General features: G+C 50.5%; 2 protein-coding genes across 4 annotated transcripts; one reads left to right on the plus strand and one right to left on the minus strand.

Moving 5' to 3' along the window:
- Positions 1–5482: 5482 nt before the first annotated feature.
- Positions 5483–18558, minus strand: ZNF428 (zinc finger protein 428). Of its 3 annotated transcripts, none has more exons than XM_084860785.1 (3): positions 18230–18558; positions 13187–13382; positions 5483–6134 (listed from the first exon to the last, which is right to left on the minus strand). In XM_084860785.1, exons 2-3 carry the CDS (start codon positions 13260–13262, stop codon positions 5629–5631), a joined length of 582 nt encoding a protein of 193 aa, XP_084716911.1. In that variant the 5' UTR covers positions 13263–13382; positions 18230–18558; the 3' UTR covers positions 5483–5628. The 3 variants fall into 3 exon arrangements, with proteins under 3 accessions (XP_084716911.1, XP_084716912.1, XP_084716913.1); XM_084860786.1 differs by lacking the exon at positions 18230–18558 and adding an exon at positions 14393–14747; XM_084860787.1 differs by lacking the exon at positions 18230–18558 and adding an exon at positions 14088–14176.
- Positions 10887–13227, plus strand: SRRM5 (serine/arginine repetitive matrix 5; the record flags this gene model as incomplete). Its single annotated transcript, XM_084860735.1, is given in 2 exon segments — positions 10887–13059; positions 13063–13227. Coding segments are annotated over 2 exon segments (2043 nt in total). The 5' UTR covers positions 10887–11181.
- Positions 18559–19701: the final 1143 nt, after the last annotated feature.

Below are 19701 nucleotides of genomic sequence, written 5' to 3' on the forward strand. Positions count from 1 at the left end.
CGGCCATCCATGTTTTAATGAGCTGTGCATTTCAGCTTTGAGGATTCTGAGATTCAATAATGTTAAGCTATAGTAGATATGTAAGTTTCAGTGGATAAATGTCAGGTTCTGAGATTTGGAGCTTGTAGTATGAAAAGTGTGAGTTTTGAGAAATGTTTTGGTTGCCCTGGCCAGTGTGGTTCAGTTGGTTGGCGTGTTGTTCTGTGCACCAAAGGTAGCCGGTTTGATTCGGTCAGGGACATACCCAGGTTACAGGTGAGAGCCCCAGCTGGAGCACGTGTGAGAGGTGACCAATCAGTATTTCTCAAATTGATATCTTTATCTCTGTCTCTCCTCTCCTCTCTCTAAAAATAAACTTAAAAAAAAAAAAAAAAAAAAGATGAAAGATGCTTTGGTCTAACATCCTATATAACTGGCATCAAAATGCAGGTGTTGCCCTGACCGGTTTGGCTCAGTAGATGGAGAATCGGCTTGCGGATTCAAGGGTTCCAGGTTAGATTCCCATCAAGGGCATGTACCTTGGTTGCAGGCACATCCCCAGATGCAGGTGTGGTGTGCAAGAGGCAGCTGATCAATATTTCTCAATCATCGATGTTTCTAACTCTCTATCCCTTTCCCTTCCTCTCTATAAAAAATCAACAAAATATTTATATTTTAAAAAATATAAATGTTCTTTGGCGCCAAGCAGGTAATATAAATCAATGAAGCAAACAGGTATGAAAGGTCCAGACCAGGTGATGGGGACTGGGCACATGGCAGGGAATGCCCACAGTAACCCGAGGTGACCCTTACTCAGCTCCCTCAAATTACTGCCCCATGGGATTGTGGGTTCAGCAATCTAGATTACAGTTTTTCAAGAGAAGCCAGACACCTTCATTTCTATATGAAATCTGCCAGGAGGACATTTTCTTTTGATTTTTAGAGGGAGGGGAAGTGAGAGGAAGAGAAACATTGATCAGTTGCCTCCCACATACACCCTGTCTGGGAATCAAATCCTCGACCTTGGCAGGACGACACTCTACCAACTGAGCCAGAGCAGCCAGAGCAAATAAGAGCATTAAAAAAAATTTTTAAATTGATTTCAGAGAAGAGAGAGGGAGAGAGACAGAAACATCAATAATAATGCCTCCTGCCGAAACCTGTTTGGCTCAGTGGATAGAGCGTCAGCCTGCAGACTGAAAGGTCCCGGGTTCGATTCCGGTCAAGGGCATGTACCTTGGTTGCGGGCACATCCCCAGTGGAGGATGTGCAGGAGGCAGCTGATCGATGATTCTCTCTCATCAATGTTTCTGGCTCTCTGTCCCTCTCTTCCTCTCTGTAAAAAATCAATATATTAAAAAATAAAAGACCTACGTTTAAAATAATAATAATAATAATAACAATAATAATAATAATAATACCTCCTGCATGCCCCCTACTGGGGATTAAGCCTGCAATCCTGGCAAATCCAACTGACCTCCTGGTTCATGGGTCTACTGAGCCACACCAGCCGGGCTGCCCATTTTTAAATGTTGGTAACCAACGTGATCGAAAAATCTCAATAATTCTGTGGAGACTAAACACATCCTGCAAGTCCGAAGGTGGCCCAAGCTGTAGCAGCTGTAAAATGATCATGATGGCAGACCCTGTGCCTCTAAAGATTATGACGATGACTCAGACTCAGAGAGAAGCCAAAGTCAGTATACTGGTCTGCTTCCTCACTAACATCCCAAGCAGGCTCTCCCCGCAGGCCTTTGCACCTGCTGTTCCTGCAGACAGCCACACACTCACTCTTCCCCTCCTCTAGGTCTCTGTCCCGTCACCTCCGTGAAGCCTTCCTGGACCACCCCACTGCTTGGAACTGCTTCACACACACACACACAAGCCTCGCTATCCCCTTTCTCTCCACAGCACTTTCTACCTTCCTACAGTATATCCTAGAATAATAATCCTACATAATGAAAGGGTAATATGCAAACTGACCCTAATGGTGTAACAACTGGGGAACTACCATTCGCATGATGTGCACTGACCACAGCTGCCCCCTGGTGGTCAGTGCCTCCCATAGCTACAATCGGGGCAACTGCGGGGGTTCCCCCTAAGCTGTCAGTTGGACATCCCTCCAGGGCTCCCCGGCTGCCAGACAGATGTCTAACTGCCAGCTTAGGCCTGATCCCCTGGGGAGTAGGCCAGGTTGAGGGACGTGCCCCCGCCACCCCCCTCCAAAATCAGGGCATATAAATCAGGCAAATTCTGTTGTGCCTCCAAAATTCTGTTGTGCCTCCAAAATCTAGTGAATTTTATATTTTGCTTAAATACCTAAAGTGTCTGTCTTCCCCAGGTTAACTTCCACAAAGGTAATGCTTTTTGTTCATCATGTTCTCCATTCTATTCCCAACTCCCAAAATAGTGCCTGCTCATAGGTACTAAATAAATCGTTGTTGAATGAATGAGTAAATACATAACAGTCCTGCCCTGGCCGGTTTAGCTCAGTGGATAGAGCACCAGCCTGTGGACTGAAGGGTCCCAGGTTCAATTCTGGTCAAGGTTTTGGGCTCAAACCACATGCCCAGGTTTTGGGCTCAATCCATAGTTGGGAGTGTGCAGGAGGCAGCAAATCAATGATTCTCTCATCATTGTTGTTTCTATCTCTCTCTTCTTCTCTCTGAAATCAATAAAAATATAGATTAAATAAGTAAATAAATAATGGTCCCTACCTTTGCGCTTAGCCCAGGGCCTGGTCCGCTGTGAGCGATGACTTGATGGTCATTGTGGAAATTCCGGTTCTATTCTCGAAGGTTCTTAGTTGCCAAGCTTCTGAGTTAACACAAGTAAAGCGCCTTAGAACAGGATTGGCACACAATAAATGCTCAGTAAATCATGCCTATCATAATAATAATTAGGCTTCTATGGTTCCAAGCTTCTGTGCATTAGTACTTCCCATCTCAGAGCAAGAGCCAAAGCGTGGACAAAGTTGTAAGGACTGGCCCCCTGCTCCCCTCCAGCTCTGCCCTCCTTCCTTCTCCAGGGCCTCTGGTCTTCCCGATTCTGGCAGACCCCTGCCTCTTTCTACCCGGAATGATCTTCCTACCGCTGTGCACAGCTCCTCCTCTCCCGCCCTCCTTTAGGTCTGTCACCTCCTCAGGGAAGATTACACTTTTTTTTTTTTTAATTGATTTTTTACAGAGAGGGAGAAAGATAGTTAGAAACATCGATGAGAAACATCAATCAGCTGCCTCCTGCACACCTCCTACTGGGGATGTGCCCACAGCCCAGGTACATGGCCTTGACCTTTCAGTCCGCAGGTCGACACTCTATCCACTGAGCCAAACCGGTTAGGGAGATTACACTCTTTACAAGACCAGTGCTCTAACCCCTGAGCTATAGGGCCCAGTGAGATTACACTCTTTAAAATTGCAACCCCCACGGACAGGTGTGGCTCAGTAGTTGAGTGTCTACTTGAGAACCAGGTCATGGTTCAATTCCTGGTCAGAGGACCTGGGTTGCAGGCTCAGTCCTCAGTAGGGGGAGTGCAGGAGGCAGACAATGGATGATTCTCTCATCACTGATGTTTCTATCTCTCCCTCTCTATATAATAAAGCCTAATATGCAAATCTACTAAAGGGTGGAATGACCAGTCGCTATGACACACACTGACCACCAGGGAGCAGATGCTCAACACAGGAGCTGCCCCCAGCCAGCTAAGGCTGGTGACAGTGCCCCACCCCCCCTTGCAAAATCGTAGCGCAGAGGAAGGCAACCAGAGGTGGCCAGGTATGGGGCTGGTGAGCGGGCAGCACCAGGCCAGCCAAGGCAGGTGCCAACAGAGACCCTCTAATGGCCCACTGTCACCCCACAGATCAGCCCTAATCACCAGCCAGGCCTAGGGACCTTACCCACACAAATTTTGTGCACCAGACCTCTAGTAAAGGTATTTGTAAAAATTGCAACCCCCTTCCATAACTCCCTTCCCTGTCTCTTCTGCCCAGCAGCCATCACGCAGCATATGCTACATCTTATTCACGTCTGTCCCCACCATCAGCCCCTTTCTGCCCCCCCCCCGCCCCCCCATAAGCCCAGAGGACAAGGATTTCATTGGCTTATTCCCAATGCTTACCACACAGGTCCTCAAACAATGTTTGTGAAACGAACTAATGAATCACAGTCCCTCCCTCCGAGCTATTCTAAGGACTGGATGATCTCATGGCTGTAAGTGCTGGGAAAATGGCAATTGATTGTAATTTTCTATTTTTTGTAAGTTCCTAGACGCACAGCATCTAGAAAGCTCTTGGGCTCGCACTTGGCACAGGAAACTGTGATTATAATGAAAGTCCTCTTTGTGCAGGTTGTTAGGGGAAGTGACAGGGAACAGGAGCTGTCCCCCACAAACCGTTTTCCTGCTTTCTGGGCCCTTGGCTGGGCCGCCTTCCCAGACTCCCCTGCAGTGAGCAGTGGCCACGTGGCATAAACGCAAGCAGCACGGGCCACTTCTGGGCGAGGCTGGGGCTTGTATCGATAAAAGAATACCTTCCCAAGCTCCCAAGCCATAACCAAATGGATGACAGTGACTTTAAGAGATGGTCTGGGTTCCCAAATCATTAGATGGATGCTCGCAAACCTGAAATACCCACTGGGCTATTATGTGAACAAGAAACAAAATTCTGTTGTGCTGGAGCCTGCACATCATGGGTTCTGTAAGTAAATACATGGAAACCACACTGAACACAGTGCTTAGTAAATGTAACCATCTAGGCAACAACAAACCTAAAGTTCCCTCAAGAACAGTGGTTCTGCCGAAACCGGTTTGGCTCAATGGATAGAGCGTGGGCTTGGGGACTGAAAGGTCCTGGGTTCGATTCCGGTCAAGGGCATGTACCTTGGTTGCGGGCATATCCCCAGTAGGGGGTGTGCAAGAGGCAGCTGATCGATTACTCTCTCTCATTGATGTTTCTATCTCTCTCCCTTCTTCTCTGTACAAAATCAATAAAATATTTTAAAAAAACAACAACAAAAAACACACTTCTAAAAAAGAACCGTGGTTCTCAACCTTCCTAATGCCACGACCCTTTAATACAGCTCCTCAGGTTGTGGTGACCCCCAGCCATTAAACTATTTTGGTTGCCACTTCCAAACTGTAATGTTGCCACTGTTAATGAATCGCAATGTAAATATCTGTGTTTTCCACTGGTCATGACCCACAGGTTGACAACTGCTAGCAGGGTCGCCTAAGACCATCGGAAAACACAGGTATTTACGTTACGATTCATTAACAGTAGCAAAATTAGTTATGAAGTAGCAAAGAAAATAACTTTATGGTTGGGGGCCACCACATGAGGAACTGTATGAAAGGGCCTCGGCATTAAAAAGGCTGAGAACCGCTGCTCTAGAAGGAGCCCGGGGGGGTGAGGGGCAGACAGATGCCCAGGCGTATGCCTCAGACGCTGGAGTGTAAACACACACACGCGCACGCACGTACACACACGAACACCAAACACACGCTGGACCGACACACAGAATTTGGCTTTTATTCCGGCCTCACACATACCGCTGAGACGACACAGATGGGCAGTTCTCCGTCCCCCAGGACCATCTCTCCAGCCCCCTCCTCCCAGCTCACCCCTCCCGCCAAGCTTCTGGGCAGGGGCCGTGCTACACCTCACCCCGGGCATGCAGCATGAAGTGCCCATGCAGCTCCCCGAGGCTGTCGAAGGAATCCTCGCACTCCGTGCAGTGGTACGTGCCCTCCTCGTCCTCGTCCGGCTCCTCCTCCTGCCCCGCGGGGCGGCGCCGGCCCCCCCCAGCCCGGGGCGGCTCTCCCTCTCCCTCCCCGAGCACCCTGACTTCGGGAGCCGGCGCTTCCTGGGCGGCCGCGGCGGGACGGCAGAGCCGGCAAGGCGGAACGCCGGGCGGGGCCTCCCCGAGGGACGAGCGGCCGCAGAGCTGGCAGGGCTGGGCTGGCGGGTCCGGGGGCTGGGCTGCGCGGGGAGCCCGGCGGGAGGGGCCCCCGCGGCCCCCTCCCAGGCGCTGCTTCACTTTGTAGCCTGGGTCATATTCGGGGTCGTCGGTGGTCTCCTCTTCCTCCTCCTCCTCCTCTTCTTCCTCTTCGGAGTCCGGCTCTGAGTGTGTGTATTCGGAATTAGAGGAGTGCTCGGGGCCTGTCGGGGGACGGGTGAGGAGAGACGGCGGCATCAGAGGACAGAGGCCCGTGCCTGGTGGCTGTCCCCTCCCTGAGCCCCATTCAGCCAGGCTCAGCCTCAGATGGAGAGGGGGGGTGGGCACAATCCTGCCCTTCCCCGCAGACGGCCGCCCACGGCAAAGAACAGGGCCCGCACACAGTAGGTGCTCAGTGTCTGTGTGTCCAGCAAATCAATCTTATAAGAACGGTATCTTGCCGAAACCGGTTTGGCTCAGTGGTAGAGGGTCAGCCTGCAGTCTGAAAGGTCCCAGGTTCGATTCCGGTCAAGGGCATGTACCTTGGTTGTGGGCACATCCCCAATGGGGGGTGTGCAGGAGGCAGCTGATCAATGTGTCTCTCTCATCAATGTTTCTAACTCTCTGTCCCTCTCTCCCTTCCTCTCTGTAAAAAAAAAAATCAATAAAAAATATACTTAAAAAAAAAAAAAAAAAAAAAATAGGGGAGAATCCAAGATGGCTGCTCGGGTAGGCAACTAGCCGCAGCCGCACACAACAATTTTAATAAAATACAACTAAAATATAAAATGGACATTACCCAGAACTACAGGAAAGTCGACTGACTGGAAATCCTACAACAAGAAGCAAGGAGAAAACCAGAAGGAAGCGCGGAGGAGCTGTAAAAGCCTAAGGTACGGAGACACGCGGCGCACGCGAAGAGGTCGGAGCCGGAGAGGAGGGAGGCCGAGTGCCTGGCGGGCGTTCCCTAGCGGAAAGGAGATAAAACTCCGACTGTGCTGGGCCTCCGACTGCTCTGAACCCCAGTTCCCCAGACCCCGGGGAACCAGGCTCAGCCATAGGGAGCCGGGCTGTAAGTCGGAACCCTGGGGTAGCGGAGAAAGGAGGTCCCGGAGGCGCGCACACTGCCCCCAGAGAAGGGACGGTCGGCTGTGCCGCGGGATTGCCCTGACGGGAAGGAGACTGGGGCTCCAGACTGCTCTGAACGCCACCTCCAACTCCACTTCCAACTGAACTGAACCCCAATACCGGGCTCATTGTGGGAGAGCATAGACTGTTTGGCAGCAGGCGAAAATCGAGGGCACCTTTCTCTCAGAGGCGCCGGCAGCGAGCACTGAAGGACCCGCATAGGGCGGGGCTGACGGAAGCCAAAGCTGCAGGCTCCACCCTGAAACCCCGTCCCATCTGTAACTGTGAAATGCGACAACAAAATAGATCACAAACGAAAGAAATGGAGGACAAAAAGCGTCTGGATATAGAGTTCAAATCTACGCTTATAAGGTTTTTCAAGAATTTCCTAGAAAAGATGGATAAGGCCTATGAGGATATGAAAAGAGATCAACAAGAAATGATCAGGGATCAACAAGAAATAAAGAATACATTGTCTGAAATAAAAAATATTCTACAGAGTCCTAAAAACAGAAGGGAAGATCGCAAGAATCAAGTCAAAGATTTGGAACATAAAGAGCCAGAAGACACTCCTCCACAGAAGCTAGAAGGCAAGAGAATCCAGAAAATTGAAGATAATGTAAGAAACCTCTGGGACAACTTCAAGCGAACCAACATCAGAATCATGGGGGTCCCAGAAGATGAGAGAGAGCAAGATATCGAAAACATACTGAAAGAAATAGTGACAGAAAACTTCCCCCACCTGGTGAAAGAATTTGACTTACAAGTCCAGGAAGCGCACAGAACTCCAAACAAAAGGAATCCAAAGAGGACCACACCGAGACACATCATTATTAAAATTCCAAGAGCAAAAGATAAAGAGAGAATATTAAAAGAAGCAAGAGCAAAGAAGGTAGTAACTTATAAAGGAGCACCTATACGATTGTCAGCTGACTTCTCAACAGAAACCATGCAGGCCAGAAGGGAATGGCAAGAAATATTCAAGGTGATGAATAGCAAGAACCTACAGCCAAAAATAAGCTACCCAGCAAAGCTATCACTCAGAATCGAAGGCCAGATAAAGAGCTTCACTAATAAAAAAAAGCTAAAGGAGTTCATCACCACCAAACTAGAATTATATGAATTGCTGAAGGGGGTTCTTTCAGAAGAGAAAGTAAACAAAGATAAAAATTATGAACAACAAATACGTAATTATCAACAAGTGAATCTAAAAACCAAGGAAATTAAAAAAATCTGATGAACAATATTAACTGTTGAATATAATAGAATCAGAGGTATGGAAGGGGAGTGAACTGACGATTCTTGGGGGAAAAGGGGAGAGGGGGGAGTGGGAAGAGACTGAACATAAACTGTGCACCTATGGATGAGTACAATGGGGAGAGGGGAAAGGGCAGAGGGTGGGGTGGGAACCTGGTGGAGGAGAGCAATGGTGGTGGTGGGGGAAGGAACATTTGTAATAATATGAAAAATAAAAACTTATTAAATAAAAAAAAAAAAAAATAACAGCATCTTAGGGTAACGGTTAATAAGGACAAAATAGGAGTAAAAGTGGGAGCGGCGGCAGCAGCTGTGTCCGTTGCTTTTGGAAGAGCCCGTCTCATGTAGTAACTCACCTAATCCTTACAGCATCCTGTGAGGGAGGCACTGTTATTATTCCTAAGTGACAAATGGGGAAACTGAGGAACAGAGCAGTCAGGCCTCTAGTCGTACAGTTCTAACGGGGAAAGCTAAATATGGGTGACGGCCTCTGTGGGTCACTTTAGGGAGAAGGACAAACATTTGAACAGATATTTAAACGAATTAAAATACACGATCTATAAGTACTTTGATGTATGTGGTTTTATATACAGTCACGTGCTGCTTCATGAAAGGGCTGTGTTCTAAGAGATGATTCATTTGGCAATTCTGTTGTTGTGTGAGCATTACCAGGTGCTCTTACGCAAATCTAGACAGTCTAGCCTACTACACACCCGGGGTATTACTCTGTGGGGAGCAAAAATAAGCTCCCTCTGCCCTTCTGGGTGGTTGGCCGAGACATCCCTGTAATAAAGACAGACTCACAGGAGAAAAAAAAAAGTCTAGCAACCCATATACACGGAAGACTCAGGAAAACGGAGTAGCTCACCAAAATGGTTAAAGCCACCATCACCTTAAATATAAGGTGACCAGACATCCCGCTTTTAGCGGGACAGTCCCGATTTTTAACAATTTGTCCAGCGGCGGCGTCTTAAAAAAGATTTAATCGGGACTTTTTTAAGACGCCCCGGGACACATTGTTAAAAATGTGTCTGTCGGGACTGTCCCGCCAAAAGAGGGATGTCTGGTCACCTTACTTAAATACCTTCCTGTTGAAGATAAGATGTTGGGGGGGTGGGGCGGGGCCAGCTATGGCAGATTACCGGAAATAGTGGTAGACAAGGGTAAGGTTGTTATGCAGATTTAAGTCCTGGTCTTCCCACAAGGGTGAAAATTTCTAGAGATAAGGTCATCCCCCTTCCTGGTTCTTGCAGGAGACACCCTTACAGATGTAAATACCTTTTATAAAGGGTAACTTCTACTGGGTTTTCAGAGCTTCTCACGTGCTACTATTTCATGGGGGGTGGGAGGTGTAGGGGGAAGGAAGTTGAAAATAAACCCTTATGCTAAATAGACCTACAGTTGACCCCTTGAATGCCCTGGGTTTGGGCTAAGGGGGTCAAGTGAACAATCAATCCTCTTTAGGAATGAGCCTGAGAAGTTCAAACCTGTGTTGTTTAAGGGTTAACTGTATTTGGGGGTGCCAAATTATGTTCCCCTACAGTTCCTGGGCTACACACCCATACAGCATGTTACTGTACTGAATACTGTAGGCAACTGGGACAGTGTATTCAGGGAAGATGTTGCACTATATGGCGTGGTCGGCAAATGGCGGCTCTTGAGCCACATGCGGCTCTTTGGCCCCTTGAGTGTGGCCCTTCCACAAAATACCACGGCCTGGGAAAATCTGTTTTGAAGAAGTGGCGTTAGGAAAAGTTTTAAAAATGTGGCTCTCAAAAGAAATTTCAATCGTTGTACTGTTGGTATTTGGCTCTGTTGACGAATGAGTTTGCCAACCACTGTCCTAGGACTACAACAGCCCTGCCCTGTGTTCATGCTGGCCCCTTCCTCAGCTTTCTCTGGCAGCCCAGAGGGATCCTGTTAACAGAGCAGCCTCACCCCAGGCATGCACGACCCCAGGGCCTTGCCAGCCTTTCTGGAGACAGACTAAGGTTTGCCCCTGCCCTTCTGCCCCATTTCTGCTCAAGCGCCACCTTCTCAGTGGCACCCTGACCATTCTGTCTAACCAGCACTCCCTATGCCCCAGCTCTGCTTTATTTTTCTCAGCTTATTTCATCAGCATCTGGGTGTGTGTTTATTGCTTGTCCCCCAAAGGCGGAGACTTTGGTTCATTGCTTGGGTGGCCTCAGGAACCTGGTCTCCCTCCCTCCTCCAGGCTTTTGCCTCTGTTCTCCCAACTGGGGCCGCCTTTTCCACTTCTAACAGCAAACTCCTGCTCCTCTTTAAGGTCCCAGCTCACGCCTCACCTCCTCTGTGAGGTCCTCCCTGACCCCCCAGGCAGCCAGTGTCGAGCTCTGGACCCTCTAACATAGTGGTGGGCAAGCTCATTAGTCAACAGAGCCAAATATCAACAGCACAACGACTGACATTTCTGTTGAGAGCCGAAAACCGACTCTTGCTCTTGGGCCACAAAGTTTCAGTCGCGCCCGCACGTGGTATTTTGTGGAAGAGCCACACTCAAGGGGCCAAAGAGCCGCATGTGTCTCGCGAGCCGCAGTTTGCCGACCACTGCTCTAACACAATCTGACCACTGCTCTAACACAATCCAGCAAGGAGAAATGTCGCAGAAGATCTAGGATCTGGAGACGTCTGGAAGGCAGGACGAGCTGGCTGCCTGTCTTTGTCCCCAGCAATGCTGAGCCTCAGTCAGCCTTAGGAGACGTTTGCTGACTGCCTTGGGGTAGGGCCCCGCCCCTCTTTATCCTCCCCTCTGACTTCACACACCTACCCTCCAAGATCTCCCATGCCCATTATGACTTCATGCAGCTGTGAAGTTTCTTTCTGTGAAAGAAAACCAGGTGGTCGTCCAGGGCTTTGCTGTCCTCTATGACTTCCAGGAGAAGAAGCCCTTTTGCGCCCATCATGCCTTCTCCGCCTACAACGCCCAGCATGTCTGTGGCATCCACCGGACCCTCGATGCCCAAGGCGTCTCCCAAGTCTCCTCCCTCCTTGAAGACCGCTCCATCGGCAATGCCTGCCGGCTCAGTCACGAGCCCCTGCAGCTCCAAGTCCGCCAGGTGGGAAAGCACGAAGACAGACCCTTCCAACCAGCCCGGCAGCAAGTCCAGAGTCCGCAGCAGGGGGAGGCCATCCGGCAAGGCCAGCACCGACACCAGGCCCGGCAAAAACAACAAGGCCGGCAGAGTCCGGCACCACCGCCGGAAGGGCACTCACAGCCGGGGCCGGACCCCTGGCAGAAAGGGGAGACCCTCCGTGAGGTCACCCAGCAGGGCCAGCACTCCCAGCAGGATGAAGACTCAGGGTGCCAAGCGAGGCACGCCCAGCAAGGTGAGAACTCCTTCCCAGCAAAAGCAGAGTGGGAGGAAGAGTTACAGCCAGCCTAGAACCAACAGCCGGAGGAGGAGCTACAGCCCACCGGGGACCAAGGACACGGGGAAGAGTCCTAGGCTGGCCAGTAGGGCAAAGAGTTACAGCCCCATCAGGATTCTCTTCACGGAGATAGAGTACAGCCCGTCCTCATCACTCAAGAGGGTGAGGAGCTACAGTCAGATGTTCACCCCTAGCAGGGAACGGGGATACAACCCAAGTGAAACGTTCGGCGTGGTCAAGAGTTTCAACCAGGACAGCGTATCCAGCGGCACCCGAAGTCGCGGCCAGTCTAGCACCTCAAGCAGGAGCCAAAGTCACAGCCGATCTAGAACACCCCGACGGGCAAGAAGTCGCAGTCGGAAGAGGACCCGCAGCAGGGTGAGGAGTCAGAGTTGGAAGAGAAACCATAGTAGGGCAAGAAGTCGTAACCGGAAGGAAACTCCCAGCCAGACGGGAAGACATGGCCAGTCTAGAACCCACAGCAAGGGGAAAAGTCAACACCAACCTAGAACCCTCAGAAGGGACAGAAGCCACAGCCAGTCCAGAAGCCCCAGCAAGGAGAGGAATAACAGAAGATCTAGGAGCTCCAGCAAGGAGAAAGGTCGCAGAAGGTCTAGAAGCCTCAGCAAGGAGAAAGGTCGCAGAAGATCTAGAAGCCTCAGCAAGGACAGAGGTCACAGACGATCCAGAAGCCTCAGCAAAGAAAGAGATCACAGCCCAACTAGAACCCCTAGCAAAGAGAGACATCACAGCCGATCCAGAGGCTCCAGCAAAGAACGAGGTCACAGCAGATCTAAAACCTCCAGCAAGGAAAGCGGTCACAGCAGATCTAAAACCTCCAGCAAGGAAAGAGGTCACAGCCCATCTAAAACCTCCAGCAAAGAACGAGATCACAGCAGATCTAAAACCTCCAACAAGAAAAGCGGTCACAGCAGATCTAAAACCTCCAGCAAGAAAAGCGGTCACAGCAGATCTAAAACCTCCAGCAAGAAAAGCGGTCACAGCCGATCTAAAACCTCCAGCAAGGAAAGCGGTCACAGCCGATCTAAAACCTCCAGCAGAAAAAGCGGTCACAGCCGATCTAGAAGCTCCAGCAGGGAAAGCAGTCACAGCCAATCTAGAAGCTCCAGCAAAGTACAAGATCACAGCAAAACCAGAACCCCTAGAAAAGAGAGACATCACACCCAATCTAGAACCCACAGAAAGGAGAGGGGCCGAAGCCGATCTAGAACCCCCAGAAAGAGGAGCGGTCACAGAGCTGGGACCTCCAGCAGGAGAGCGCACAGCCGGCCTAGCACCCCCAGCAGGGAGAGCCATCACAGCCGGCCTAGAACCCCCAGCAGTCCCAGCTGGAAGGGCTCCCCGCGCAGGGTGTAAAGTCCCAGTAAGAAGAGAACACCTGGCACGGCAAGGAGCCAATCCCCGTCAGTACTTCCCAACACAGCCCCAATCCCAAGCCAGGATGACATTCAAGCCGACACCAGCTCTGTAACCACCTCACCTGGAGAGAGGTCCTCATCATCGTCTTCCAAGCTGGCATAGCCTCCGGTCTCAGCTGGCTCACGAGTCTCTGTCATGGCCGGAGGAGGAGACGGGCGCAGAGCAGAAGCGAGGCAGCGTCTCTCCCCGGCCAGCTCTCCGCAGCTACACCTTGGCCACAAGTTCTCGAACGCAGGATGTCAGCCGGAAGAGGGATGCTGGAGGGGGAAGGGAAAGGCCAGTGGTAACTCAATAAATTTTTACATAGCACCTGCCTCCCCAGGCCTAGCTGTGTGCTCAGTGATGGGGGTAAGGCAAAGAGGCCCCAGCTCTGTCCCTGGCTGCCTCCTGGGCCTTGGCTGCCGGCCCTGGGCCGATGGAGACTTTAATTCCCCCACCTGGGCAACAAAGATACCCGTGGTTCTTATTCAGTGGGGTGGGGAAAGATAACATTCCAAATATCGAACAGTGGATATCAGAATGGGCATGACTCAGAACTGAGACTGGGACACGGCTCTATGCCGGGCATTAGTCAGTCAGTTGCTGGATTGTGGGCAAGTCGTGTTGGGGGAGGATTCAATATGGCAGTTAGGGGTACAGACTCCTGGTGTAGTGGCGATATACCAACCAGTCTAGAAGTATTTAAGTATTTAAACAACCGACCGGTAAGTCTGTGCTAGTCTGTGAATATCAGCCCTAGTTCTGTATCAATTTACACCTAGGCAAGATAGTATCTAGGTTTGGATCCTAAATCTGTCCTATTTTAACTGTGTAGCTTCATGCAAAGGCCTTAACTTCTCTAGCCTGTTTCCTTCTGGATACAAAGAGGGCTTCCAGCCCTAGGTGGTTTGGCTCAGTAGACAGAGCGTTGGCCTGGGGACTACAGGAGGGTCCTGGGTTTGACTCCGATCAAGGGCACATACCTTAGTTGCAGGCTCAATCCCGGGTCCTAGTTAGGGCACGTGTGGGAGGCAACCAATCAATGTGTCTCTTTCACATTGATGTTTCTCCCATCTCTAAAAAAAGCCAATGGAAAAATATCTGCAAGTGATGAATAAAAAAAAACGGGGGAGGGGGCTTTCAGGATTTAACTCAGGTACTCCTCTTAACCACCTTGAAACAGGTTATCTCCTTTTACAGATGAAGGCTGGGAGAGGACGAACAGGTAGTCCAAGGGCACACCAATTGGTAGGTACATGAACTAGGATTTGAAGCCATGCCATCCTACCTCTCGTTAAATGATCCTTTGGCTGAAGATATTTTTCAAAGATTCAGTGGGTTCATTCATACAAATTTCTCGTAGGTGTCAAGTACTCCATCAACAGTAGCTGTTACTACTCCTACTCCCGACTCTGTAAACCTCAGCCATTCCAGATTTCTCCCTCTCCCTGTGCATGCCAGGTCTTTCCACATCCGTGGGTCTTAGTAAATCCCGCTGTTCTTCTCTAAAATGTCCTCCTTCCCCCTTGTCAGCCTGGAGAACTATTCTCCCTCCAACGCTCACCTCAAACACAAGGACCTGTGTACGCCTTTCCTGCTCAAACTCTACCTCTGCCTCTACCACGAAGCCTTCTCTGAACTCCTGTGCCTTCTCTCCCTCATCACCAATTACCCTTCCCACCCCCACCCCCACCCCCACCCCCACCCCCACCCCCACCCCACCCCCGCTTCTTTGTCTCCCACTGCACTTCCTAACAGGGAGAGCAAGTTAGTGAGGGCGCTGGCAACATCAGTGCACTTCTTATGTGCCAAGGCCCGTGCTGGGCATAGGTGTACAATGGAAGCCACATTTAATACTGGCGACTAAAGAGAAAATGATTAGAATTAATCTAAAGGAGGCTGGGGCAGGAGCGCTTTCGAAAGACACCAAGATATGGGCTTGAAGGACGGAGAAGCTTCATAATGGCAGAGAACAGCTCTCATAATACCCTATTGCCTGTGGGGCTTAATTTGATTTATGTCAGGACAAGGTTACCAGACTAAAAACAGATGAACCCTGGCCGGTTTCTCAGGGGTTAGTGTCTGCCCGTGCAAAGGTCTGTTCCCGGTACCTCGGTTGCAGTTTTTTTTTTTTTTTTTTTTTTTTTTTTTTTTTTTTTTTAAATAAGTTTTTATTTTTCATATTATTACAAATGTTCCTTCCCCCCCCCCCACCATTGCTCTCCTCCACCAGGTTCCCACCCCACCCTCTGCCCTTTCCCCTCTCCCCATTGTCCTCATCCATAGGTGCACAGTTTATGTTCAGTCTCTTTCCACGCCCCCCTCTCCCCTTTTCCCCAAGAATCGTCAGTTCACTCCCCTTCCATACCTCTGATTCTATTATATTCAACAGTTAATATTGTTCATCAGATTTTTTTAATTTCCTTGGTTTTTAGATTCACTTGTTGATAATTACGTATTTGTTGTTCATAATTTTTATCTTTGTTTACTTTCTCTTCTGAAAGAACCCCCTTCAGCAATTCATATAATTCTGGTTTGGTGGTGATGAACTCCTTTAGCTTTTTTTTATTAGTGAAGCTCTTTATCTGGCCTTCGATTCTGAGTGATAGCTTTGCTGGGTAGCTTATTTTTGGCTGTAGGTTCTTGCTATTCATCACCTTGAATATTTCTTGCCATTCCCTTCTGGCCTGCATGGTTTCTGTTGAGAAGTCAGCTGACAATCGTATAGGTGCTCCTTTATAAGTTACTACCTTCTTTGCTCTTGCTTCTTTTAATATTCTCTCTTTATCTTTTGCTCTTGGAATTTTAATAATGATGTGTCTCGGTGTGGTCCTCTTTGGATTCCTTTTGTTTGGAGTTCTGTGCGCTTCCTGGACTTGTAAGTCAAATTCTTTCACCAGGTGGGGGAAGTTTTCTGTCACTATTTCTTTCAGTATGTTTTCGATATCTTGCTCTCTCTCATCTTCTGGGACCCCCATGATTCTGATGTTGGTTCGCTTGAAGTTGTCCCAGAGGTTTCTTACATTATCTTCAATTTTCTGGATTCTCTTGCCTTCTAGCTTCTGTGGAGGAGTGTCTTCTGGCTCTTTATGTTCCAAATCTTTGACTTGATTCTTGCGATCTTCCCTTCTGTTTTTAGGACTCTGTAGAATATTTTTTATTTCAGACAATGTATTCTTTATTTCTTGTTGATCCCTTATCATTTCTTGTTGACTCCTTATTAATTCTAGTTGATCTCTTTTCATATCCTCATAGGCCTTATCCATCTTTTCTAGGAAATTCTTGAAAAACCTTATAAGCGTAGATTTGAACTCTATATCCAGACGCTTTTTGTCCTCCATTTCTTTCGTTTGTGATCTATTTTGTTGTCGCATTTCGCAGTTACAGATGGGACGGGGTTTCAGGGTGGAGCCTGCAGCTTTGGCTTCCGTCAGCCCCGCCCTATGCGGGTCCTTCAGTGCTCGCTGCCGGCGCCTCTGAGAGAAAGGTGCCCTCGATTTTCGCCTGCTGCCAAACAGTCTATGCTCTCCCCCAATGAGCCCGGTATTGGGGTTCAGTTCAGTTGGAAGTGGAGTTGGAGGTGGCGTTCACAGCAGTCTGGAGCCCCAGTCTCCTTCCCGTCAGGGCAATCCCGCGGCACAGCCGACCGTCCCTTCTCTGGGGGCAGTGTGCGCGCCTCCGGGACCTCCTTTCTCCGCTACCCCGGGGTTCCGACTTACAGCCCAGCTCCCTATGGCTGAGCCTGAGTCCCCGGGGTCTGGGGAACTGGGATTCAGAGCAGTCAGGGGCCCAGCACAGTCGGAGTTTTATCTCCTTTCCGCTAGGGAACGCCCGCCAGGCACTCGGCCTCCCTCCTCTCCGGCTCCATCCTCTCCGCGCACGCCGCGTGTCTCCGTACCTTGGGCTTTTACAGCTCCTCCGTGCTTCCTTCTGGTTTTCTCCTTGCTTCTTGTTGTAGGATTTCCAGTCAGTCGACTTTCCTGTAGTTCTGGGTAATGTCCATTTTATATTTTAGTTGTATTTTATTAAAATTGTTGTGTGCGGCTGCGGCTAGTTGCCTACCCGAGCAGCCATCTTGGATTCTCCTCGGTTGCAGTTTTGATCCCCAGTCCTAGTCAGGGCGCAGGCGGGAAACAACTAATCACTGTGTGTCTCTCCCGTGGATTTTTATCTAGTATCTTCCTTTCCTCCATCCCTCCCATCCTCTCTAAAAATCAATGGAATAACCTCGGTGAGAATTAACAATAAAAAAACCAGACGACACCCATTGAGTTTGAATTTCAGGTAAACAACTAATTAATATACATAGTAGGGTCCATGTAATATTTGGGACGTACGTTTGTTTATCTGAAATCAAGTATTTCAACTGGCAATCGTACCCCAGGAACTCTTCGGGACTTCCTATGAGATTACCAGGAGACACTGCTCACCTAACCCTTCCCCTTCCCCATCGCACAGAGCCCCTTGCAGAGCACTCCGGAGGACGGGCAGAGGCAGTCCTTGGTGCACAGGTCCCAGTCCTCAGTGACTATGACGGCTAGACTGGCTCCCGGGACTTTAGAGGGGCATAAATGAGGCTACCACACGCCAAGTGGAGGAGACCCCACAATGTCCCGAGCCTATAGCCATCAACTCCCAGGATTCCCTGCCGGAACCCAACGCGCCCCTTCCCGCAACGCTGGGGGTAAGGAGCCACAGCAAAACGTCTCACCGCACAACAAGGACCAGTCCCCATCATGCCCTGCGGCGACTCCCCCCAGGATGCCTCAGGCCTGCAGTGACCACCTTTCTAGTTTCCAAGATGCTCATCGCGGCGGGGTGTGTAACAAAGGTCCCCCGCAGGAACTAGAGTAATTCTCCCCAGAATGCACCAGGCCTATCACGACTAGCGGACCGACTCCCACACGTTTAGGGCAGGGAGTCCCTTTTTTTTTTTTTTTTTCCTCCCCGTTGCGCCAGGGCGGCATGGAGCCGCTCAGAGGGAGCCCAGGTCTCATCCTCAGGCCATCACCGCCCGAGACCGCTCCCGGCGCCTCCGTGCCTGGAGCCGTCACTCCCATCATGCAGCAGGGCCGCAGCGCCCGCTTCCCAGCATGCCCTGCGCAGCCCGATCCCGGACACTCACCGGCTGGGCGGCCCCGCTCCGGCGCGGCGGCGGCGGCGGCGGCGGCGGCGGCTGCACGCCCGGGCTCGGCGCCTGCGCTGCGAGTAGACGGGAAGGAGCGCGGGGGGCGTGAGGAGCCTAGGGCGCTTGCGCGCCGAGACGGACCATTCCTGGCGCCCAGTGTGAAGAGGGGCTACCCGAGTCGGGCCATCGCGGGGCCGGCGCAGGGGGTTTTGGGCTTTTGCCCCTCGCGGTCCGGGTTCACTTGGTACAGTCCGCAGCCGGCCCGACGGAGAAACTGCAGGGCCCGCGCGTGCGTGTGCGGGGCGGGCAGGGACGCGCTCCAGGGAAGATGGGATGAGCCGGGGAGGGGGTAGGGGAAACGCCAGCTCGGCCGGGATTCGGGCCCTGAGGCCTGTCCATTTGCATAATCTTAGCGCGGGACAATGGAGGCCTGGAGCGCCCAATGGAGCGATTTGCATATTCCCCGGAAAAGCAGTCCTCTGCAGCGCAGTGATTAGCATACGTGGGGCTGGGGGCGCCCGCGCGCCTGAGCAAAGCGCATGCGCAGAGGGACTGCGGACTAGCGCGAAGCTGGGAGCCTTGGTTTAGGAGGAATCGGTTGGCATCAACTAGAGGCGGCTCAAGGGTCAGGAACCCTCCAGCTCCTGCCCGGATAAATAATGGCTGCTCTTTTGTGTCATTACCCTGGGCTAGCTGGCACTATGGTTTCCGCAGGGAACAAGACATACCCGGCCCCTATGGCCATGATGCCCCAATCAAAGGAAGGAAAGCCACCCACAATCAGAACCACAATCGAGTGGTCAGACTTGGAATGAATGGAGCACAGGAAGCTGTGGGGAGGTTAGAGGAGGTATCTGCCCCAGCCTGAAAAAGTGATGATCTTTAAACCAAGGATTAATGGAATGGGAGTCCTGCTGGCAGAGGGAAGAATTTACGGTAAAGGCCTAGAGAAAGAAGAAAAGCAATACATGATTTGACTGAGGAAGTGAAAGCAGATAGTATGCCTGGATCCCAGAACCAGGGAGGGGAAAGACCCCTATGTAGTATATAGGTGGTGCTGAGCTCAGGCTTTATGCTGAAGATATTGTAGGAGTCCAGGCTTCCTGGAAGTGACTCAAATTCCAGCTTAAAACTCTCCAGTGGGCTCCCATTGTGCTTAGAAAAAATCCAAACTTCATCATGGCCTGGTCCTGTTTACCTCTGACCTCTCCTACCTCTCTCTCTATCCTAACTCCAGCTCCCATCAAACACCAAAGTCTGCCCTTGCTGTTCCCTTTCCCTAAAAAATGCTTTCCCTCTGATCTTCAAATGGCTGCTCTCGTTAACCATTCATATCTTGGCACAGATGTCAATCTGAGAGGCGTTCCCTGTTCTGTTTTTTTCTAAAGTAGCACCTCCAGATGTGCTACAAAGTGAGTGGGGCTGCAGATAAAGCAGGATTGGCTGTGAACAGATGGCTTTTGAAGCTG

Source organism: Pipistrellus hanaki (assembly GCF_964339955.1).
Source record: "Pipistrellus hanaki genome assembly, chromosome: 15".
Lineage (NCBI taxonomy): Eukaryota > Metazoa > Chordata > Mammalia > Chiroptera > Vespertilionidae > Pipistrellus > Pipistrellus hanaki.